Source organism: Solanum dulcamara, chromosome 5 (assembly GCF_947179165.1).
Source record: "Solanum dulcamara chromosome 5, daSolDulc1.2, whole genome shotgun sequence".
Classification (NCBI taxonomy): domain Eukaryota; kingdom Viridiplantae; phylum Streptophyta; class Magnoliopsida; order Solanales; family Solanaceae; genus Solanum; species Solanum dulcamara.
Window position 1 is genome coordinate 71,778,350 of NC_077241.1, and position 24,865 is coordinate 71,803,214.

The 24,865-nt window shown below is 36.5% G+C and overlaps 2 protein-coding genes across 3 annotated transcripts; one reads left to right on the forward strand and one right to left on the reverse strand.

Moving 5' to 3' along the window:
• Positions 1–827: 827 nt before the first annotated feature.
• Positions 828–13,151, forward strand: LOC129889630 (protein SENSITIVE TO UV 2). Of its 2 annotated transcripts, XM_055965020.1 has the most exons (12): positions 828–1,239; positions 1,433–1,471; positions 1,969–2,051; positions 3,304–3,407; positions 3,517–3,851; positions 8,520–8,588; positions 9,965–10,047; positions 10,507–10,851; positions 10,935–11,041; positions 11,498–11,655; positions 11,842–12,038; positions 12,381–13,151. In XM_055965020.1, the coding sequence occupies exons 1-12, from the start codon at positions 913–915 to the stop codon at positions 12,643–12,645; spliced, it is 2,112 nt and encodes a 703-aa protein (XP_055820995.1). In that variant the 5' UTR covers positions 828–912; the 3' UTR covers positions 12,646–13,151. The 2 variants fall into 2 exon arrangements, with proteins under 2 accessions (XP_055820995.1, XP_055820996.1); XM_055965021.1 differs by lacking the exon at positions 8,520–8,588.
• Positions 13,152–13,469: 318 nt separating this feature from the next.
• Positions 13,470–24,477, reverse strand: LOC129889632 (DEAD-box ATP-dependent RNA helicase 5). Its single transcript, XM_055965022.1, has 13 exons — positions 23,877–24,477; positions 23,671–23,789; positions 22,048–22,155; positions 21,754–21,834; positions 20,831–20,909; positions 19,138–19,223; positions 19,005–19,061; positions 18,725–18,792; positions 17,730–17,798; positions 17,426–17,519; positions 16,238–16,402; positions 16,041–16,133; positions 13,470–13,918 (listed from the first exon to the last, which is right to left on the reverse strand). Exons 1-13 carry the CDS (start codon positions 24,427–24,429, stop codon positions 13,823–13,825), a joined length of 1,668 nt encoding a protein of 555 aa, XP_055820997.1. The 5' UTR covers positions 24,430–24,477; the 3' UTR covers positions 13,470–13,822.
• Between the last annotated feature and the right edge of the window lie 388 nt (positions 24,478–24,865).

Genomic DNA, 24,865 nt, shown 5'->3' on the forward strand with positions numbered 1-24,865 from the left:
TTTATTTGTTTTTAAATATCGACATCAATTATAAAAAATTATGCGTACACCATTATTCATGACGAATGACATTTGATATTTGATGAAACCTTTTAATTGTAGGTCATCATTGACATATGAGGTCGAAGTTCTTTTTTCAAGCCATTCTCAATAACCATAATAACTAAATCCAGCGCCATAACATTTGTTGAAGTAACATCCAACATTCTTAGAAATTATGTTAGTAAAATGATTGTCAATCAATCCGCAACACAAGACTATCCTTGATGACAAAAAGAAACATAAGAAGATTTCGATATGATAACAAAAATAAACAAACAGAAATTTAACTAACAAAGAAAACCTAAAAAGCCCATTATTCAAAAAATGGTGAAATTCATAGAAGTAGAATCCTAATGAGAAGAGGAAGAAAAATACGTTGATTTTATTTTTATAAGAAGAGACACGGATCTTTTAGTTAAAAACAAATATAATTCGTTTAGTTGAATATGGAGTTATGCATTTGATTTTTTTAAAATTAATTAAGGACTATTTTAAAATAAATTACAGAAAGATGCCACATAATTTAAAAATATAAATTCAAAAATAATTTATCAAAATATTGATGAGCTAAAAATTTGACGTCAAATAAATTTTTTACCTAATAAATATATGAATAATAATATTACACCAATTTCAATAGTTCAGAAATAATTTTGACGAAAACCGTATCAACCGTGTAGTAATAGTCGAATAGAAAATTAAAGGTAATGCCAAAAAAATATTGGGAGCATTTTAGCATATCACTTAAATTACTCTCTCTTTTCGAATATTACCCTGACAAAAGGGGGGAAGCGCGCGAAAATGGAGAAATCGGGCAGATGAAAAATATAAACTGAAAAAAAATAAGAAAAAAGAGAAACCTTTGCAGCAATGGCGGACGAGGGTTTCGACGAAGAATGGGACGCAGATTTCGTCGACCAGCTTGTCCAAGCTGAAGAGCAGGCCTTGTCCATCGCCACTCAGAAATCCCTTCCTCCGCCACCGCCGCCGCCGCAGCAACGGCAATCATATCCGGCGGTGTCCTACGTCGGAGTGAGTTATTCGCCTCCCCGGGATTTGTCTCAGAGAGTTCCAGAATTCCCTAAAGGTTTCAATCAGTCATCCGATGTCGATATTTTCTCCGCTGCCGCTGGCCGCTCCTCTCTCCCTGCTGGCGGGTCCCACAATGCCAAAGAAGAAGAAATTGATAGTTTGAAGGTAAGAAAATGTAGTAATTAATATTAATATGAATAAATGAAGTAGTCATTCTTGATCAATTGGCTGGGTACTAGTCTACTTTACTTTTGCCCGAACATTTTGTATTCTAAAATGTTCTTTGAATGGATTGGTTCAGTACTCATCTTTTTTACTAAATTTGTTATTGGTATTCTGTTTTTTTTTTAAATTGCAGAGGGAGCTTGATAGAATTTCAGAGCAGCGGAATCGTCTGGTATGTCATATACCCTACCCACCAAGCCCGACATGTATGCTGTATAAAAGTTGCATTTTTGGAGTTCCGGAATTGAAATGTCTTTCTAAGGTTTCTGTATGATTTAAGAGGCGTTAGGTTGCTGTTTGAGTTGATTTTGATCAGTAATGGAGTTGCAGTTGCTTTTATATGTTATGGAGATAAACGAACAGATTCACGCAGCAAGGCAAAATTTTGAACTTGAGTGCATGACCTCATTGAAGGAACTTTTTTAATTTGAAGCCCCCACATTGTGTTGTAATATTTGTTTAGCTGGTTCTATTTGGATTATGTATGATTCATCTCGCTTGAGTTAGCATACTTTACGCTGGTTTACCTTGATGGATAATCCTTATTTGCATGACATTGACATTGAGTAGATGCTGAATACATAGTGTAGTGGTTTTATGACTTAAGTTGTCTTCAATACATTTCTGATGAAAATTCCCAGTAGATAATGATCTTTTGCACCACTTCAGGAGCAAGAGTGCATTAAGCTCAGAAAGGGAAGAGATAAGAAAGAGAAGAGACTCAAGTTTACTCCTCCGAAGATTGTGAACCTGTAAGTGCCTAGTGGAATTTGTGTTCGACAGGTAGTTGCAGGAAACTTTGGTTGTAGTGCTCTTCTTCTAGGGAAAACCTATACTTTATGCATAATAAAAGTTGATCACAATTATTATTGATTAAGGTGCGTACCACATGAGATAATAAGGAGATAGCCTGATCTGACCACACATTTTTAATAACTCTAATCTGCACAAGATTCCCTTTTTTCCCTCTGTCAAAATTGCATGCAAAATCTTTTAAGTATTCCCTAGCGTATATTATTCATAGCGTTGTTGCTCTATCCTTTTAGTCTCATTTTTGTTGCAAGTTATGTTATCTTTTTGATTGTTCCTATTTCACTTTGATTGTACCTAGTTAGTCTGCACAATTGAGATAGTACCTAAATGGAGGTGAATTCAAACTATAAAAGAAGTTAGTTTTAATAACTTCTATAATTTCGTAAAATGAAATTTTGTCATTTCTTTTCCCCTTTTCGTCCTGCAAAAGAACCTCTTTTCATTTTGACATTATTCCAATCTCTTTACCACATTGATGTGGTACATGACAAAGAAGTGTAATGCATGTATATATTTTAGAGGGTGGGAATTTACATATTATCTCCAAATTTTAGTTTAACAACAAAAATGCTAAGAGCTAAAGTACAAGGAAACATACACATCAGGGGCACAATAATTCTTGAAGAATAGTAAGAAGGTTCTGGAAGAAAATATATCAAATTTATTTATCAGAGTTAGTAATGTCTTTCTCTAAGGTTCTTTCAAATCAAAATTGGTACAAAGATTTTTCTTTGTAATAAACCATGCTCACACGTGTACATTCTACTGCTAGTTGACAAAGTGCCAAACCTTTTGCCAAATATGCTGGTCCTTTTGAAATTTTAGGAAAAAATGCATATATTGTGTGTTTATGGAGGAACTTTGTGATGCAACATCATGTTCTTTCTCATGCTTTTTGGTGAAACTTCAACCTTCTCAGTTGGACCCTAAAAGGGAAATAGAAGAATTTTAGTGAATGTTTCTTCTTGCAGTGTGTAAAAGTTGAAGACATCATAACATTGAAGAAATTCTTATCTTTGCCAATATGCTTTTTTTGAGTTATATATTTTTGATTGCTAATTTCCTTATCCATTTAATTTGACTTTTGTGCGTCTATGTTTTTCTGGAATGAGAATGATTAGGTTTTAACTGTCTCGCACTGCAAATGAGGTTAATCTCATTTTAAAATTACTGTCTCCTCCGTGTTTACAGTAATACAGATTCGGGCATCAACATCCAAGGAGACCAAATAAAATCCCCTGAATTCCAAAATACACGCTCTATGAATGAGCATATTGGCTCTAGCACAAAAATTGGTTAGTTCAAACTGGGATGTGGAAATAAAATCAATTATATGTTATGGTTCCTGAAAATGAGTTCTTTCCTGATCTTCTTAACCATTCTAGCTTGCATGCTGAATCATAGGTACATTATCCTCTAAGGATGTCGGGATCCAGACTGAAAGACCCGATGAATCTATCAGTTTATCAGCTGAAAGCAATTTATCTGATACTTTTTGCCGTAGAAACAAATTGTTGGATGCATGGAACTCGTCTAGTGGCCAAAGATTAGGAAGACTTCTCATTTCAAAGTTGTACGCAACATGTGAAGTTGATTTCCGTGTCCTTTCTGGATACCTGAACGCAAGTTTGCCCTTAAGGACAAGTATGGAGTCAAGTATTTCTTTGAAGGACAATCTGCAGTATACTCATTCTGGTGAGAGTGCAAAAGTGTCTCATCTTTTCTCTGTATTGACCAAGGTATATCCATTAAGTGAAATCTTATTTCACTTTGACTGCACTTCACCTTCAGGTTCTTGCTTCTCTAGATGTGCATACTAACAATCATTAACCGATGATAGATCTCTCTCAATGTGTCGGATTGTTCTTTTGTATGAATTGATATTCCTTATATTTGTTGCTCATTCACTAATTACCTTCAACTCAACCACGAAAAAGGAAGTTAAGTGACTGGAATTTAAGATTTTCCTATTTTCACTTGCTTGAACTCTTCACCTCATAGTTTGCTTGACACTTGCTTTGGTCATGCATTTAAATTAAAGGCAATTACTCTCTTTGAAAAAGGGGGCAGTCCAGTGCATAAAGTCTCCCGCGTTAGCAGGGTTGGGGGAAGAGCCGCACCCAAAGGGTGTGATGTAGATAGCCTACCCTGATACAAACATTAGTGGCTGACCAAAACAATTGCTCTCTTAAGCTAGCGTTTGGCCATAGATTCCCAAATATTTTTAGGAAACCAAATTTGGGTGAAGTATGGATTGAAGTTTCAAAATGTGTTTGGCCATAGTTTTTGGAAAGATATTTCACTTTTTATTTTTTGTGAAAAACATGAAACATGACTTATACCCATAAATTCTAGAAACTATCAAAAATGCCCATAAGTTTAGCACAAAATTATCATTTTTATAATGAACTGGATAGTACAACAACAACAACAACCCAGTGAAATCCTACAACGTGGGGTCTGAGGAGGGTAAAGTATACGTAGATCATACTCCTACCAAGGTAGGACGACTATTTTCGAGAGACTCTCGGCTCAATAGAAGCATAAAAAGAGGTCAGATAAGGCTAAGAAATTTAAAGCGATATGGGAAAACAAATAGCGAAAGCGACATAGATAAAATAGAGTAATCAAAGTACATAAAGTAATAGATAATAATAGAAATCAGAGCACAAGAAATTATAGTGCGCTAATGCGCCTACTAATACGGAAGAATAACGAGACTATATACTAGCCTTCTACCCTAATATGAGTCCTCCACACCTTCCTATCTAAGGTTATGTCCTCGGTAAGTTGTAACTGCGCCATGTCCTGTCTAGTCACCTCTCCCCAATATTTCTTCGGCCTACCCCTACCTCTTCTGAAACCATCCATGGCCAACCTCTCACACCTCCGCACTAGGGTATCAGTGTCTCTCCTCTTCACATGCCCAAACCAACTCACTCGCATTTTCCGCATCTTGTCTTCCACCAAGGTCACTCCTGCCTTGTCCCGAATAGCCTTATTTTTAATCTTGTCGCTCCTGGTATGCCCACACATCCATTTCAACATTCTCATCTCGGCAACTTTCATCTTTTGAACGTGAGAGACCTTAACTGACCAACACTTCGCCCTATATAACATAGCCGGTCTAATCACCACTTTGTAGAACTTGCCTTTAAGTTGTGGTGGCACCTTCTTGTCACGTAGCACATCGGAAGCGAGCCTCCATTTCATCCACCCTGTCCTAATACGATGTGTGACATCATCGTCAATCTCCCCGCTGCCTTGAATGATAGACCCAAGGTACTTGAAACTACTTTTCTTTTGGATGGCCTGGTCACCAAGCCTAACTTCTGCGCCAACCTCCTGAGGTGTCTCACTGAACTTGCACTCTAAGTACTCAGTCTTGGTCCTACTCAGCTTAAACCCTTTAGACTCCAAGGTATGTCTCCAATCCTTCAGTTTAGCGTTAACTCCGCTACGAGTCTCATCGATCAGGACTATGTCGTTCGCGAAAAGCATACACCATGACACCTTACCTTGAGTTTGTCACGTCAATCTATCCATCACCAAGGCAAATAAAAACGGACTAAGAGCTGATCCTTGATGCAACCCCATCACAATTGGGAAGTGCTCTGAGTCCTAGTCCCTTCCTACTGTCCTTACCCTGGTTTTGGCACCCTCATACATGTCCTTGATTACCATAATGTACGCCACAGGTACACCTTTAGACTCCAAACATCTCCATAGTATCTCTCGTGGAACTTTATCATAAGCCTTTTTTAGGTCGATGAATACCATATGCAAGTCCCTCTTCCTCTCCCTATACTGCTCCACCAGTCTCCTCATAAGATGGATGGCTTCTGTAGTTGAGCGGCCCGGCATAAATATGAACTGGTTCTCTGAAATAGACACGCCTCTCCTCACCCTCACCTCCACCACTCTTTCCCACACTTTCATAGTATGGCTTAGAAGCTTAATACCTCTATAGTTGTTGCAGCTCTGGATATCCCCCTTGTTTTTGTATAGAGGGATCATTACGCTCGACCTCCATTCTTCGGGCATCGTTGTCGTCTTAAAGATGACATTAAATAACCTAGTCAGCCACTCCAAACCTACCGAGCTTGCGCTCTTCCAAAATTCCCCAAGAATCTCGTCAGGTCCGGTCACTCTTCCCCAGCGCATCCTACGCACAACACCCTTAACCTCTTCGACCGCAATACTCTTGCAACACCCAAAATCGTGACGCCTCTCTGTATGTTCCAAATCTCCCAACACAATCTCTCTGTCTCCTTTTTCATTCAAGAGTTTATGGAAGTATGACTGCCATCTCTGTTTAATGAGGGTCTTCTCTACCAATACTTTTCCATGTTCGTCCTTAATGCACTTCACTTGATCCACATCGTGTGCCCTTCTCTCCCGCGCCCTGGCCTGAACAATTTTCTATCCCCGCCTTTCTTTTCTAGTTCAGCATAAAGGCGTTCAAAAGCTGCCATTTTTGCCGTCGAAACCGCCGACTTCGCCTCCTTTCTCGCTATCTTATAAAGTTCCCTATTCGTCCACTTCTCCACCTCATCCTTGCTTTTGAACAACTTTGCATACACCATCTTCTTTGCTTCCACCTTCCCTTGCACTTCTCCATTCCACCACCAGTCCCCTCGATGCCGACCATGGATACTTGTCGAAACTCCCAACACTTCCCTTGCTACAACCTTAATACAACTAGCCGTCCTATCCCACGTACTGTTCGCATCCCCACTACTATCCCAGGCCCCATATCCTAAAATCATAAAGAAATATTCTAACATAGTAGCATAAACCTTCCCATTACTTGTGAAGGTCTGTTATGCTTATGCTTATTAAGAATGCTTTCTATCAAGTGTTTCTCTAATACATCAAAGCAAAAGTATAAATGACTAAATGAGTTAAAATGTGTACATTGCAGATATGAACTTTCAACAAATTTGACCTGGATGAGTTGTCAAGTCATATTTAGCAATTCTGGTTTTAGTGACAATTCAAATTATTTACCCTTCCAGTTTGCATTTTAAGTGGCACTTTTGTTAGTTTTGAATTCACTAGTTTAACATATTTGAGTTCCAAAGATTTACAAACAAGTTTTTTTTTTGTTAAACAATAACTTGATTATCAAAAAAGTTTATCTTATATCAATTTTGTTCTTTCTTTTTTAATTTTATTGTTTTGGTTTTCATTCTTGGAATCTTGCAGAATAACTTCTTATAAATTCCTTTTATAATGTAGAAAAAATGGAAAGAGTACCAATTAACATTTGGAGTATTGTTCTCATAATGTACATATAAAATATCAGTAATAATAACATGTATGGTTTAATCCCTAACTAGTTGGTTTTGGATAGGTGAATCCTCACTATTCATTTCACTGAATCTGGGCCCATTTACAATATTTAATAAATTGGTGTTCACTTACCTTAGAGGGTATTTTTATTTTCTACCGACAAATTTCTTAACAACTAAAGACTTACTATATACAATAGTACCAGCCCGATTAAGCCTTAATCCTTACTTGTTGGTATTCTATATATGGATCTTTTGCTTCTTGTGACTATGCTTATATAAGACACTAGCTGGGGTTAACTATGTGAATTTTCACTACCCATTGTGCTCCACTTGAACTCGTCTCATTCCAATATTCAATAGTTTAAGGTTCTCTAACATAAGATTTTTTTGCGTTTTTTACTGACATACAAATCACTAAACAGACTCTAAGTAAAAATTGGACGCTAATGTAAGCGCACCTGACTAAACCTTAATCCTCACTATTAAGTATCGCATATATGGATCTTTTGCTTCCATTATGTTCTTGTTTTCTCACTTTGCATAAATTCCAACAAAATTACAATAAAATGAGTTAAGTAAAGGCTTTACCTATTACCTTTACTTCATTAAAAAAGGCTTTTCCTACACTTGATTTTAGTGTTTTCAAAGGCACGCTTAATCCCTAAAGCGAGACTCAACGTGTTGAGCGCTTCGCCTCACTTTGTGTGCGCTTCAGTGTCGTCAATTAGGCATACTTATCCTTGCCAATGAGCCTCAATTAAAGGAGTGACACTAGACAATTGATATTTCACTCATAGATTTTTTTCAATTTCTTTGTTCATATAGTTGTCATTCATGTTTATAATTATTAGTTTTGGACTAAACATATATATTTGTATCTTTTCTCCCTTTGCGCCTATTTTTAATTAAAGCCCACACTTTATTTGCGCTTTGCGCTTAAAGCCCCAATGGACCTTAGGGCTTTTTTGCACTTTTTGCCTTTGATAACACTACTTGATCTGCCCCACGTTTCTTTATTTTGTAAATACTATGCATGTCTTGTTTACCTTAGTTTGTCTTAGACTCTTAGTAGGGTTGAACTCTCATAATCTGTGGTCTTGTATCTTGTAGATTAATGATGAAATGGTGAGATTCGAAGATTTGTTAGAAGCGTTGGTTGGTCTTTGCAGACTTAAAAATGTGCGATTGTAAGCTTAGATATTTACCATTTTTCCTTCTGTTTTAGTTGTTAATGTGGAATTTACATTTCTAAACATGTAAAACTTTATAATGGCAATATCCATTTATGTAAGTAAAATGTCCAGATTAATAGTGCAGACTTTTGTAATAAGAGCAAGGATAGACCTTTTTGAATGGTAAATATGGCTTCGAGCATAGCCTTTGTGCTGATGATAAATGATATTGTTACCATTCTCAAAGAAAAAAAGTGTCTAGTCCTTCAAAGCTGTATCCATCTCATATTCCTGAAAAGAAAAGGAGAAAGTTGGGAAAGCTGGTATCTTACTAAGTACTCTGATGAACTTTGGATTTAGGAATTATTGATTGAAGGCCAACAGTTCTAGCAATGATTTTGAAAATCGTTTTTCAATATACACAATTTCCTTGTGAACTTAAAAAGTGAAAAATCTTCGTTTAATTTTTGAAAGTTATGTGAATATTTCTGAAAATCTTGTTAGTATGTGACGTGATCCTTAGCGTACTAGGTGTGTGAAATCTAACTTACTTTCAAGTAGCTCTTGATTGAGGATGAACCCCAAATCCATACTTTCCGGTACTATGCCTATTTGCTTTTCTTCTTTCAAGTGAAAGATAAGGACATCCTTGTTGGGCCCATTTTTCACATTGAAATATGCCTTGCACACCTATTATACCGGTTTGCATCAATTGGCAGACTGGTCCGTTGGAGTTCACCTTCTTTGTTCTATCACTTCAATTCTAATCTTCATTTTGCACCTGCTCTCTATGCGACTGCTACATACCGACAGAACCCTACCCTCCACAAGAGGATAGATAAGGGCGATTTGGGTAAGATCCCCCCCACCATGAAGATCCTCACCCTGCCTTCCATAAAAAAGTTAGAACTTGATAATCTAGAATTGAGGTTCAAGCCCTTCCCCAAAATTTCCACATAACAAGTGACCTGTGGCAAGACCAAGAGAGTACTACGGAAATCAGAGTAGGATGGGAGGTGACTGATTGGCCAAGGAGCAGAAAACTATGCAAACAACAAAAATCCTAAGAATAAGGGAAGTATATAAATATAAGCATGCATCAATTACTAAGGTTTTCCATATACTACCTTTATAAAAATTAATTAAGTACTAAGGCTTTTCCTTAATAAAAGTACTTTTTTTTGGTTTTATTTTTATAATTCCTTTGAATGATTACAACAACTATGTCTCAATTCCAATCAAGTTGGGGTCGGCTATATAATTCTTTTGAATGATTCCTGTATGTTATGTTGAAGTAAAAGGGGATTCATAAAGGCTTCATTTTTATATCATTCCATAGAAGTTTCTTGTCACTTGCTTCATAACGTTATTCATTCCATACAGGTTTCTATTATTCATAGGTCTTTGCATATACTGCAAGAGGTTTTGATTTTCACTTTCAATATGGAAAGAAAATTTGGTAAAAGGTATATATTACTTACTCAAATGCATGCTCTTCTTTCTCTATTCTGTTTCTGAGCTATTGTCGTGGATTCTTTTAGTATCAATGGAGAAGAATTATTCGATTAAGTGTTTGACAACTGTTTAACCATTCCCTTTGTGTAAGAAGCTTGCATTCGTCTGGATTCATAAGAAAGCTCAAGTAAAAAACAGAAGCAAGAGTTAGAACCTACTGATTATCATGCAAACTAGTCTCTCCGGTCTTCTATTCTTCACATTTCAAGATAGATCTTCAGGCGCTTTGTTATTCTCTTGCTAGCGCTAGTTGTTTATTTCCTTAGTGGGGTCAAATCTATGCTTCCATAACCTCAATAGGCTAAAACAAATAAATAAAGGAAAGGAAAAGGAGAAAAAATGGTCCCTATCATCTGATCCAGTAATTTCCTTATATGCTTTGATTTGATCTTCCCAGTGTGCTCTACTAGGGACAATATTGTGGTTGGCGGAGCTGTTTGTTGGAAGAATGCGTCAGAATTGTATGAATTTGGATATCCTGGAAATAGAGGATTGCCCCATGTCCATGCTGAGAAGATATTTGATCAAGATCATGCTGATGGCCTGAGACTGGATACTCTTGAAAGTTGCACCAGAATAGGATTTATCAATTATGGATCGAGCTGTTTGATATCATCTTGTTTCAACTACATTCCTCTGTTTGAATTAATGTGCGAAATTGTCATGATTCATGACATAGAACATGTAAGACTCGAAGCAGTTTCAGTCATGAATTTGATTGTTGCAAGAAGTAATGCCTACTTGGAGAGGGACAAGTAAGTTCATATCCTTTTCTAATTAGTTCACGAATATTTTTAGAGCTCTGTAATGTGCTTATGCTATTTCCTCTTTTATATAGATATGGAACAGATATACTATTCCAAAGCATTGTAAAATTATTGAAGAAGGGAGCCCGCTTGCATGTAAAGAAGAAAGCTGTGCGTCTTCTTCATATGCTACTAAATTGTAAGCACGCATATCTGTTTGGTCACGTGTTGGGTACATGTTCATATATCAATTTGATGTTATCTGTCTCCTGGAAGTTTGTTCTTGTACTAGCTTACTGCACCTCAATGTTCAATATGTAGCTTTTACTACTTGGACTACCACGTCTAGTTATTTATATCATATTTTCTCTTCCAACTATGTCTATACTATCTTATGGAGAATTAGCCAATATATTCTTTCTGATCCAAGTTAAAGATTGATGCACCTTCAGTTTATTATGAAGGAAGAATACTTCATTAAATTTTACTGTATTTTACTCATGCACCACAGTGGTAGTTGTGGTAGATTGCTGCTAATTGTAAGATATACTCTGAAGATGTAAAGGTTATTGCTGAGATCAAATCCATCTCCGAATCACTATCAGTTTGTTTTTGCTTTGTGTAATGGTTTTCCTGACTATACTATTCAATAAAGGTCCAAGAGTAATGGCCTCATTCTGCAGCTGTTTCATGGAGGGAGATGGCAGTGGCGTGGTTGATACCAATTCTAATAAAAGTTCAACTTTTGCCGTAATCAGTATGATCTTTGAGAGTTTGGCAGAGTGTATCACCTGCACTGGAAGTAACGCCGAGGTAAGCCTAGTATTTAACTTCAATTATCATATCTTCTCACCTTTCCTCATTTCGTATTTTCAATTTGTCCTTCGAAACTCCTCTGAATTATTGCTATTGTATTTACACTGATTTTGCCTTGAATTTTCCAAGAATGGAATCAGCCCCTTCCTGCTTTTTGTTACCCTTCATTCTCTAATTATTCAGGAACTACAGCTTCGGAGGCACACTATTATTTTGCTAGCTTTCTTCGCATCATCCGGAAAATGTGGTGTTGAAATTCTATTAAATTATGGGCTTCCAAAAGGAAAGGATTTTCCTGCAATTATTTTGCAAAGCTTGGTATGTGATTTGGATCTAGAAGAATCGGATACTGCTCAGCAGCCTGAAGTATTCAAAGAGAGGTATCTTTGGGCGCTTAGATGTGTTTGAGGTGTATTTTAGTCTTCCAAACTTATGCATGAAATGGAATTAGTTTATTTGAGTTTCCATGCGCTGAAGTACAATAATTATCTAGAATTGAACATCACAATGCCTTTATTTTTATACTTTTTAGTTTGACAACCCATTTGTTCACCACGTTGAGTGTGAGTCCTCCTTAATTCATGAAGTTTCTCATTATTAGCTGTCCTTTTTGTTGTCTTTTTTTTCTTGGGAAAAGACCTTTGCGTTTCCCAAGTAATTTTTCAATTTGATTGTATTGAAATTTCATTTTCTCAATCTTTTCTATATGTTTTAATTGCCAGGACCTTGCTGATTCGAGAGGTACTCATACTCTTGAATAGACTAGTTTCACATCCCAAGTACTCCAGCCACGCTCTGCGCGCATTAACAAACAATCGAGAGAAGGCCACTTTGACTGTTGATGTAACAAGCAGATTATCCAGTAAGCGCACGTTCTTTTGGCAGGATGTTAGCATGACTCGGCAGATTAGGGAATCCGAAATCATAGATTTAGCTCAGGTGTTGAGAAGAAGAGTCTTCACGTTTCTTGGAGGTAGCAACCAATGAAAGAAGCATGAAAACCTCGTTGTTCCAAGAAGTGCATACATGCTTGAAGAGAACTGCCCATGGAGCTATCGAGTTATGATATTTGACAGGAATGGGCATGGAGCAATGTTGCAGCTTCTGTGCTGAGATCCTTTTGAATAGATTTTCAGCAAAAGCTGCATTTCTGATCACCCTGATGTATAAGGTGGTGTAGTTGTATCGTTTTTTTTTTACTGTAGATATTATTAATGTATGTTTTGTCAGTGGCTGAAGAATAATGTTAGCAATCGCATTAAATGTACAATGTTCGGGCTTCGGAGAGATGGAGCAGTCTTTCCATGAGTCATATCCAACTAGTGGCATACTAAATTATTTGATCTTTCTTTATGGTGCAAACACATACCCAGATCAGCTTGGTTCTTCTCATCCCCCCCTCAAAAGGATATCTTGCAGGATGCAATTTTCCTGATGGATTAAGATTGAATTGGAATACAATGGTCTCTGCTGGAAGCAGAAATGTGGCTGAATTTTGCCTTTGATTGTCAAAAGTGAGAACAATGTTACTACAGATCTTGCTACTGGCATTGGCCATTAACCCCCTTTAGTATTATCTTCCTCGTAAGTTTGAACGCAGTTGCAGACAAGTTTGGCAATTTAGTGAATAGAGGGGTGGGAGTCTATTATCCACTAAATTCTGGAACGTGCATCATTGGAAATTAAAACAAGTTGGGGTTTTACTTCTCCAGCTATTTTTTTTAGAGTAGAATATAAGGTAATTAATTATCCAGACATGTTTCTCCAAATAACATATCTAAAATATTATACTTATAGCACGGAATCCCATCTCCAGCATTTGTAAAGTACAATCAAATATCACAAAGAGAAAATTAACAATCAGTCAGCATTATTTAAGAGTTACATTTGCATCCTGGAAATGAAACAAATTACATAAAAGAATATTAAGATTCTAAAACACTATTATCTATGACATTGCAGCACGATACAATTAGGCATCCGTTCACATACATGTGCGGATAGCCGTGAGACATCATCTCTTGCATTCTTCTCACAATGATCCACTTCTCGATGTATCCAACAAATGATTATATAGTGTCAGGATGTTAACACTTGGGAACCAATTCAAAGAAGCTGTGCTGCTACAACTCGATGAGAAATTGACACCATTGATATTGGTTTCTCAATCTTCGTTATCAGAATCGCCAAATTTTATTTTGGTAGCCTTGGGAGCATTTGCATCAATTTCTCTAAAATGAGCACCATAGAGCTTGGACTCCTGCAAATAGCAACTCAATGATGTAACAGAGAACATGTGCAGAGATAGAAACTAGCAATGCTGTAGCAAGGGAAGGGTGGAGAAACAAGATTCAGTTGGCAATTACTAACAGAAAGGCATGTGTATCTATCTATTCATCACTTCTCAATCAAACTAATTAGGCAAGCAAGAAAACAGGCGATCACAAAGTATAACTCTTAACAAAACATTGTTGCTTCACCATCTTCTCAAGTTGATATTGTAATCTTCCTAAGGGTAGGGGTGGCAAAATTAGCCCAAGAAAACATGACTCCTCAACTCGCTCAATTTTTTACCAGACCATTTATTAACTCGGACGATTTTGACCAGCCCAATTCGGTCCATCTAAAAATTGGGTTGATATGTAGGTGTTGATTGATCAATAAGGAATCTTGTGAAAGTGTTTTTTTAAAAAAAAATATTATGTTTGATACGTTATATATAGCCAATTAGCCATAATAAAGACAAATTCTGTTAGGTACTTAAACAAATAGACTAGAACTTGGTAAGAAATAGGCGGATTGGGTCAAGATTCGTTTGTTAGTCCATTTCAGCCCAACTCATTCAGCCCAAGTTACTTTTGTACGAGTTAATGGAAATGGTTTATAGCCCATTCCTGCCCAACTCATTTCAGCCCATGTAAATCTTGGGCGAGTCACATTTATTAACAACTCATTTTGACCCATTTATTTGACACCCCTATGGACCATAGATACTATGTTGTTAAGACTATGCACAAGCAGTCGATAATAACATAAGATCCTGACTTCCTTCCCAAGAACATAACACAACATGATTCTTTGTTTTCTTAATTTGGGCCAAGTCAAACAATGATTCTTCGTTTTTAACAGATTCTATTTACACTGTGAGCACGGTAAGTAAACACATATGCAGTTACTAGTATATCAATAACTAGGCAACATCTTGTGTTTTCAAGCTCCTTGGTCAAAATCAGAGAGAGGGTTCTCAAGTTCATCCAGCACAAAATACACTGCTATCGCCCTTCCACTCCCTGGAAACAATTTTCATTAAAATAGTTTCCGTTTTGTTCCCCAGATACAAAACCTCAACTCATGAAAGCTCGTCCTCTTTTTTGGCTTAATCCGAAGAAGCATCAAAGATTTCTTATGTAGCATATTTCCCAACATAAATATACATTCTACTCTTAAAAGTTCTGAATCCTACATGCCACCACGGGGACCAAGATTCAAATCCTCAGACTTGGGAGGCAGAACCACCCAATACTTGTATTGGACCCATCACCAATGCCTAATAAGGCATGAAGCGCACAAGGCACTCCGTGTCAAAGTGAGGAAATAATTAGTGGATAGGACAGAGTTACCAAGTGTACCACAGATTGAGGAAAACTTCTACTATGTGCCTGACACAACTGACGTTAGTTGTGTGAGGCTCCTTTTGTAAGAACAAACAAGTGGACCCACATCTTACACTTTTGGGCCCACAAATTCTAGGTCTACTTTTTTATCTCACAAAAAGGAGCCTCACAAAACAAGTGTCAGTTGTGTGGGGCACAATAATTTTTTCCAAAATGAGATACTGAAATTTAGGAGACTAATACATTTGCATTTCAAATCATAAGCCAGCATACTGATGAACAGATGAAGAGCCCTTGTCACATCAAAGGGTTTGAGGCGCCCTCAGCATTACTACTATCATGGACTTCCACCAACTCCACACATCCCGGGTCCGTGTAAAAAAAGGCTATTCGAAACCTATGGGAAGAAGATCTGAGTACTTCCTCTAACTGTCCCCATAGCAATAACATACTCTGCCATCTGACGTTTGCATCATCTCTATATATCCCCATGGAGAAGACAATCTTGCTCAAAGTCCTCCTAAGCCACGGCCATCCAATCCAAAAAGGGTGTCAGTGGCAGGAAGCAAGCTACAACTTAAGCCTCTACAGCTTGACCTCACACCAGTGTCCCTATGAACATGCCTAAAACTCCACAAGCATGTATTGCTAGCAACTAAGCCTGCACAATCCCTTCTGGGCACGCTTGACTACCCCACAAGCGCACATCATCAATGGTGCCATTAGGTAAAAGGTCACATACTCGCAATATGCAAACAAAAAGCTTACCTTTTTCTTTACATGGGTTCCAAAGTTAAGAAGGGCAGCTGGAACAGTCTGTCCAGCTTCTCTGAGGACATTTATCAACTCCCCAGAAAGCCCCTGTGATATACAAGCTCAACGTAAGAATCAAACTAGCAAAGCAGACAATAGTACAAGAAAAAATAAAAGTGAGATCTCCATTAAAAGGATCAGTCAAACAGTACCTTGTTATCCTTAGTGAAGAATGTATGAGCTACACCTTTTTTACCAGCCCTTCCAGTTCTTCCTATTCTGTGAACATAATCCTCTGTTGTCAAAGGGAAACTATAATTTATCACAACTTCAACATCAGGTATATCCAGTCCTCGAGCAGCTACATCAGTAGCTATCTGCAGAAGCATAAACAATTATGTTAATGAGGCTTTAGCATGTTTCAACATTCACAAAGAAAACCAACCAAACACAGCAAGATCATTCATGAACAGTCAATTCAAATTCAACTGGACATCGCAACACAATTCTCACCCAGCACCAGAGCAACACAACTAGAAGTCACAGAAAGTATGGGAAATCGATCTTGCAGGAATGAGGAAGAACTACAATATGGCAAGGCATTTTGATGTGAAAAAAAAATTAAGCATCCTATTGCTCTTGGACGGAAGAGGATTGGCTAGAAACCCGTACTCCAAGATTCAGCGGAGGAATCCTAGCTGGTAAGTCAAACTACCATGAAGTCCTTGCATTATCAAAAGGTCATCAATGAATCAACCAACATGGAAAAATCAGATAAACAAAAACAATTTCACAAGGATGCTCCAAAAGATGAGCCACCTATATCTGAACCGTGACTCTAATGCAGAGTCTGTATAATCAACACCGGTGGTGCTTGCAAAAATGTTGCCAGATGTGGAATGCCATCATACCTCATACAATGGCACAGATAAACAGAACGATAGATCAAATATCAAATGTTGGATTTACAATTAAGTATTCCAAAGCATCAAGGATTCTTGGCTTGAATATATGTGATAATGAAGAGAAAAGGTGAGTTAACCACAATGTTAAAACAACAAATTTGTACAATAACAATTGGAGCAAACCTACCATTAGAAGTTAAGATAAAGAGGGAGTAAAACTGACGTTAATTAGGATGATTAAAGAAAACCAGAAATACAGCGATTCTGCTTCCTACCTTGATTAAGAATTTGTATCAGTGGTTTTAGTCAAGAGTATTAAACACATCTGAGGTTCTTCTTACTTAAAGCACATTCTCTTTGGTTCTTATAGACTTGATTAGTTGGCCGTATATGGTTTGCAATCCTCTTGGGATGTTATCCCATTAGTTATTTACCTATCAAATAAACATCACTGGAAGTGGAAACAAAGACGACAATTGGCAAAACAGTGTGTACCATAAGAGGACAGCTTCCGTCCTTGAAGAGTGACAGCGCCTTAGTACGAGCATGTTGTTGCTTGTCACCACTAATGGACACAGCTTTCCAACCCCTGAGGCAAAGACACATCAAAGATTCAAACAAAATGTAAACCAGATGAGATATTGGAGATGTCTGCAGCACAATACAATGAGCATGGTGCATACTATCAATGTTGCCAGGGTGAAATAAGTTTGAGACGTATTATCAGCAGGTAATTGGAAGCTAGGCATAGGAATCTAATGTTTTTCTCACAACTAAACAGAAAAGTCGATAAAATTACCTTTTCTGTAGCATCATTTCAACACGAGATGCTTCCTTCTTGTATAAAACAAAAACCAATACTCTATTCCTGTTCAAAGTTTGCAACCTCTTGTAAGCATCTCCATTATAAAGAGAGATTAAAAAATCCAATACCCAGGTTAAACACAAAAAAAGGATACAAATAATGCAAACACTATCCACATTAACTGATGATTGAGGAATGTCTAAAAAAATTGCCACGAAGAACAATTGTGCTGGACAGTGGATAAAGAACTATAGAAGAATGATACGACAACAAAAATCCACAGGGGAAGTACAATGAACTCATCCACAATTATTATTTTTTGAAAAAAAAAAGGAGATAATAGTGTGTGCATGTGAGAGAGAGAGAGAGATGCACTTTCCCCCATGAGGCATGGGGGAAAGTACTCACTACCTCATGGTACAAAAATGGAATCACTACTTTTAGGATACCCCCTTCACTTGGTCAACCATCTAAAAATAAACAGAGGGTGACACCAGACAACTGTATTTAGAAAACATTAGCAACCAATCTAAATTAGCAATCACACATGGGCAGATTAATCATTTCAAACTTTTTATGAGAAAGGTAACATTATATTAAACATCAGAGCACAAAGGCGGTGCTGGTCTGGTCTTTTTGCACTTTAGAGTGATTTAAAAATAAGGAGAACTCTTCTAGTTAGCTTAACAGGAAGGAAGCAATCCATTTAATTCCTACAAGTACAAGAGAATATCAAGCCTATTTTGTACACAGGGAAGAAATCAGGATATTAAAATTACACGCAAAGACTTAATACATGAATATCATTATTAATATACTATAATATAGTGGGATTTATCAATGTCAGCAAGAGGCACTAAATGCAGGCTTGAGAGATGGAAATGAGATCAGAAATGTCAGTAAAGATTTCTACTAAGATACAACGAATGCAGGCTTGGGAGCTGGAAATGAGATCAGAAATGTGTCAGAAGAGATTTCTACTAAGATACCTTCTAGACTTGTGGTATTTTTCCAGCAAGCATTGTAAACGCTCATCACGTGCTCGATCCTCCAAGACCTATAATGTAAAAGGAAGTGAACAAGCAATTCAGTAGGAAAATGGAGATGAACTTGTAAATCTTATCCTATTTAATTTTAGTTTTTGGCTCTCTCTATTGGTCAATTGGCTAGGAAGGAAAGTAACAATAAGTTACTCATATGAAAAAGCTGGAAAAATATAAATAAAACTGCACATCTAATTAGTCTTTAGAATTTCTATAACGGAGTTACCTCAACAATTTGCATGACATCATGGTTGGCAGCCAAATCTTCGGAACCTACAACTACCTGAATAGACTTCAGTTTTAAGCCAAGACAGGAACCACCACAAATTTGAGAATATATTCTGAATGGTAATACAGACCTTGATTGGATTGGGATCCATGAATTCTTGAGCTAATTGATGAACAGCCGGAGGCCATGTAGCACTGAACATAACCATCTGCCGAACTGCACAATTTGATGGGACTTGAATGGTGGATAATTAAATACATGTTCACAAAATTTAAACTTCATCTAGCTATATCTGAAGTGAAAAAAATGAGGAGCAAAGGCCTACCATGTAACATGGGAGGACGAGGATATGAATCAAAAAAATACAAGGTTTTAAATATTTACAAGATTCAATTTTCAAAAGGGAAAAGGCATAAATTCCCTCCAAAAATTGTATCGAAAAGTCAGTTACACACTTAAACTATCATGGCGACCTATTACACACCTAAACTACCTTAAAGTGAAACTATTACACACCTGAACGCATAACACCATTCATAATATGTGGTGTATTACACTCGCTGCCACGTGTCAGTGCCACATCATCGCCACATCAGAAATTATAATTTTTTCTATTTTTTTTCTTTTCTTTTCTTTATTAATTAACTTTTCTTTTATTAACTATATTTTCTACTAATTAGCTCCTAATTAATTATTAACCACCCATCTGATTTTTTATATTTTTCTTTTGTTTTCTTTATTAATTAACTATATTTTATACTAATTAAATCCTAATTAATTATTAACTACCCATCAATTATTAACCATCCATCCGATTTTTTATATTTCTTTTCTTTATTAATTAACTTTTCTTTTATTGACTATATTTTATACTAATTAATTCCTAATTAATTATTAACTACCCATCCGATTTTTTATATTTCTTTTCTTTTCTTTTCTTTATTAATTAACTTTTCGTTTATTAATTATATTTTATACTAATTAACTCCTAATTAATTATTAACCACCCATCCCTCCAAACCCCAATCGTCTTCTCCACCAAAATGGGAAGAAGAATTCTTCTTCTTCTTAATGGATTTTGAAAGAAAAAAAATCAAGTTTCAAAATGGGAAATAAATAGAGGTGGGTGTAAAGAAGAAGAGGGTACGTGGGTGTGAAAGAAGAAAGGATGTGGGGGTGGGGTGATTTTGTTTTTTAATTTTTTTTACTTTAATGGGTTTTGAAAAAAAAAATCAAGATTCAAAATGGGAGTAAATGGAGGTGAGTGTGAAGAAGAAGAGGGTAAGTGGGTGTGAAGAAGAAGGGATGTGGGGTGATTTTGTTTTTTTAATTTTTTTTACTTTATAGAATCTGACACGCTTTTTTTTGCCACGTCAGTTGTAGGGGGGTAATAGTTTCACTTTTAGATAGTTTAGGTGTGTAATAGGTCGCCATGATAGTTTATGTGTGTAACTGACTTTTCGGTACCATTTCAGAGGGGAATTTATGCTTTTTCCCATTTTCAAAATCCCTTTTTTGGTCTTAACTATATACTGATAAAATGAAACCAAAAATAAACTTTAACATATGGCTGTACTTCATTTGAAAAGGGGATAAAAAATGGAATCACAAATTGTCTCGTTGGGACGTGCATATTTTGACAGAGGGAAAAAATGGTACATGGAGCAAATACAATAAGCTGAAGGCATTCAGATGCAAACATTTCATTATAAAGAAAAGAAATAGCTATTCATCAGGCTAAATCAATCTAATGAGATGTCCCTCAAAGCTCCAGCTCTAGGAATTCAAGTGATGGAATCAAATGCAGAGAGCAATATTCATACCAGAGCATGTTTGGCTCAATATGGCACGGACTGCTGGTTCAAAACCTAAATCAAGCATGCGATCAGCTTCATCTAGCACCTATAGCAATATTAGTAATATCAGTCAACGGAGCGTGACAGTTCACGTGCACCCCATTTATATTAAGTTCATACTACAGGAAAAAAACAATTGAATCATATTTAAGAAGTTATCTCGTGATCATGTCAGGGAAACTAAGAGAAATGGAAACAGTTCTATTTCTTAATTTCTGATCACATTACTAAAATTAAAGAATAATACAATCTCTTTGTTTGCTTCAGTTGCATTACAATAATCACTCACTTATGGTAACTTTGCAAGATCTATTACATGGAGCTAATTTGAAGGCTCTTATCAAGTGCCACTTTGTCTCTGAATAAACTGAAAATAAAGGAAATTGGTGTAGTTTATGACAATCCAGAATAAGAATGGCAAAGCATTGGGCCATGAGAACCATATCATTTGTAAGTTGGCTACAGAAATATGTACATCTGTAAAACTTCTAGCATCAACCACCATAACATTTCAGTAACCCCATGGATAAACTCCACAAATAGTCAAGTGATAGTACATAGATGCTAAATAGAATGTTAAACAACAAAAAATGATTCGCAAGCATATTTACAGCTTGTATTTCAAACAAGACCTACATTTGCATACCTCACAAAATCCATGTTCAGCAACTTGAAAAGAGATCACAGGAAAAAAACACTACTCCTAAATTCTAGTAATAAAATAAAATCAAAATAGTGCTTATACACATTCGATGACCACAAATACAGAACAAAAGCATCCAAACTAACTATAATTATTGACCAAACAAACTTCCATGACATCATGCTTACTCAGACTTCATCAAAGATCCTAAAAGTGCAAACATAATGAAAGGCACAAAAGCACTCACCACAAAAGAAACCTCTTTTAGGTTGCAAGCTCCCATTTCCATCATATCTTGCAAACGACCTGGGGTTCCAATAACAATATCCTGCCAGCAGAGGATATGATCTCAGGTACTGACAAGAAACTCTAACTTAAAGTATGACAAGTGTGAAGCACGTGTAACATCCATTAAAAAGTCCAAGAAAGCAACCACAAGACCTTAAATTGACTTAGATATTAATTATATGATACCGAGAATATCATCAGTCAAGACTTGTTGCAATAATAAATACAGAACGAGTAACAAAAAGAATCTTACCACACCAGATCTAAGAGAAGCCTTTTGATGGTGCTTATCAACTCCGCCATATAGACAAACTGACTGCACACCAGTAGGCTTCCCAGCCTCACAGAGAACATCTGATATCTATTAGAATGAGAAAGATTTATCAATAAAGCATAAAATCCGCATTGGCATTTTGTATTTGAGAACACAAGGCAAAACATGCATATTGATTTTATAAAAGAAAACAAAAGGATTTAGAAGACATTTGAGGACAGATACTACAAGACATCTAGAACTAAAATCCACATAAATTAGCCTTTTACAATTTGCACCTTCATTATGCACAGTATAAGGCTCTATCTTGATAAATGGGTTCCTCCTCAAAGGAGTATTATAAGGCAAGGTGACCTCGTATCTCACTTTTTATTTTATTTTCTATCAAGGAATGTCTAATAGAATGATTAAGAAGGATGCACAGCGTGCAGAAGTCAGAGGACAGGGAGCAATGATGATCTCACTTGCTTTACGCATATGAAACTATCATATGAGCAATGCAAGCGGAGAACAAATATCTGAAGACAGTTTTCTTGCTTTTATATTGCTCTTTGAAGCAGTAAACATTAGGTATAAACATAAATTATGCTAAGAGACATATTTTTTCTGTGACAAGGTTTCCAACATTCAACAGTTGGTAGATTCACTAGGATCCAATGTGGGACGATTACCAACTAAATATTTAGGTATAACCTTTGGATGTCAATCACAGAAAAATACTTGAAAGGAATGACTGAAAGTGTGAAAAGAGACTAACAAATGCACTTGTCCTAGGTAAGAAGGTTTCTAATCAATAGTGTTTTGGATGCACCCCCTACTTATACTATGTCTCCATTTCAACAAATTTAAGAGGAATATTTTGTGGCTTGAAATGGCTGTGGAGATTTTACAATGAGGATGAGGAGGCACTGAATTGGAAGGGAAGCCTTGGAGTAACTGATAAAGTTGTTGTCATATGACCAGGAGATCACGGGTTCAAGCTTGGAAACAGCCTCTAGCAGAAATGTAATGTAAGGTAAGACTGCGTACAATAGACCCTTGTGGTCGGGCCCTTCCCCGGACCCTGCGCATAGCGGGAACTTTAGTGCACCGGGTTGAGGAGGCACTAGATTATAGAGAAGTACAAGATGGAAAATTCTTGGAACACATGAACACCAATGCATTCGTACGCAATTGGTAACAGAATATATCAGGAACTTAGTGAATATATTCTAAGAACACATTCCATTATAATATGTGGTGGTAGAAAACTTTATTTTGGAAAGGAAGATGGTTGGGACATACACTCTTAAAAGATTAGTTTCCTATCATTTCCTGAAAAGTAAATACCCATGATGCCTCAGTAGAAGATCACTAGTTTACTCAATTATGGAACATTCTTAACAAGTATGGAAAGCTTGAAACAACACATTCATTTGCCTTTTGCCATGCTAAATAGAAAAAGAACTACAGGCTCAAGCTTTGATGAGTGACAACATTATTCAGTAACTGAAGCATTAGTTCAAGTGAAACCAACTTCACACAACGGAATCAGCAAAAATACCAATAATGCAAGAAAGTAAACAAGTTTATACACTCCAGGTGTAGATTTCAGGAACATACTTGTTGAGCTAGCTCCCTTGTAGGCGAAAGTACAAGGCAAACAGGATTCTTAGACTTTTTACTCTTCCGCTTACTCATGATGTGCATAATAGCCGGAATACCAAAAGCCAATGTCTTACCTGATCATACAAAAATATAATAAAACTAAAAAACCCACAAACCATAGCCCACGATTGCACTAAAAAACCTCAATTCAAATGTTATACCTGATCCAGTTTTAGCAATTCCAATGAAATCACGCCCATCTAAAAGAAAAGGCCATGAATGAGATTGAATTGGTGATGGTTTCTCGAAATTCTTGCAACATTCCAATACCTCACTTGGAAGCCCTGACTCCACAAACTTTGTTAAAGCTTTGTACTTTGACTCATTAGCACCTTTACCAGTAACCACCACATTTGTACTACTTTCTTTAACCTCCCCATTAACAACAGACCCATTATTCAAACTCTGTTCCTCTACCGTGTTCTCCCTCATCTTCTTCTCCTTCTCCTTCTTTTCATATAACTCAGCTGACCCATCAAATATTTCAGCGTTTCCATCTGAACCATTAAGAGTTTCTGTATTCCCATTAGACCCTTCTTGTTCTTGCTTCTGTTTCTGCTTCTTCTTCTTCTTTTTCTCTTTTTTCGACTCTACAACAACTTCTTCAGCCTCAGGGTCTTCAAGCTTTCTCTTATGTTTCTTATGAGATTTGGATTCATAGTTTGCTGAATTGGTGAGGGTTTGTGGTTCGTCATCTAACTGCTTTGCTACCATGGCTGCTCAATCTATGGCGAATTCGCAAAACCCTAAGGTTTAAGGAAACAAATGGATGTTCTATTTATAGATATTCGCTATTTCCAGTTTTCCCAAATTCACCTCTGATTTTTAGTGAAATTACAATCAGAAAACTGATCAAAATGGTCCCTAAGTTATTGGGGTTTGGTTCATTATGGTCCTTGGTGTATATATAGGTTAACAGATATGGTCCTTTTCACTTTTTTGTTGGCACAACACATGTAAGAAAATATACTATTTTATTTATTTGGCTAGTGTGTGTTTTAAAAGTTTAATAAATATGTGAAAAGGTATAAATATATATATTTATAGCTTTATATAATGATTTGGATTTGATAAAACTGTTTTGATGGCCTAAATTATTTTTATTTTGTTATTTGTTTCATTTTAATTATTTTTTATTTTTTATTATTTT

What these genes read in the sequence shown, in the direction of transcription:
- LOC129889630 (XM_055965020.1), top strand. Translation starts at nt 913, where the DNA reads ATGGCGGACGAGGGTTTCGACGAAGAATGGGACGCAGATTTCGTCGAC. An exon ending in CAGAGCAGCGGAATCGTCTG is followed by an intron (nt 1,472 to 1,968) that starts GTATGTCATATA and finishes GCACCACTTCAG; the next exon opens with GAGCAAGAGTGCATTAAGCT. An exon ending in GAAAGAAAATTTGGTAAAAG is followed by an intron (nt 10,048 to 10,506) that starts GTATATATTACT and finishes GTGCTCTACTAG; the next exon opens with GGACAATATTGTGGTTGGCG.
- LOC129889632 (XM_055965022.1), bottom strand. Translation starts at nt 24,429, where the DNA reads ATGGTAGCAAAGCAGTTAGATGACGAACCACAAACCCTCACCAATTCA. An exon ending in CAAGGGAGCTAGCTCAACAA is followed by an intron (nt 22,156 to 23,670) that starts GTATGTTCCTGA and finishes TCATTCTAATAG; the next exon opens with ATATCAGATGTTCTCTGTGA. An exon ending in TAAAAGAGGTTTCTTTTGTG is followed by an intron (nt 20,910 to 21,753) that starts GTGAGTGCTTTT and finishes ATATTGCTATAG; the next exon opens with GTGCTAGATGAAGCTGATCG.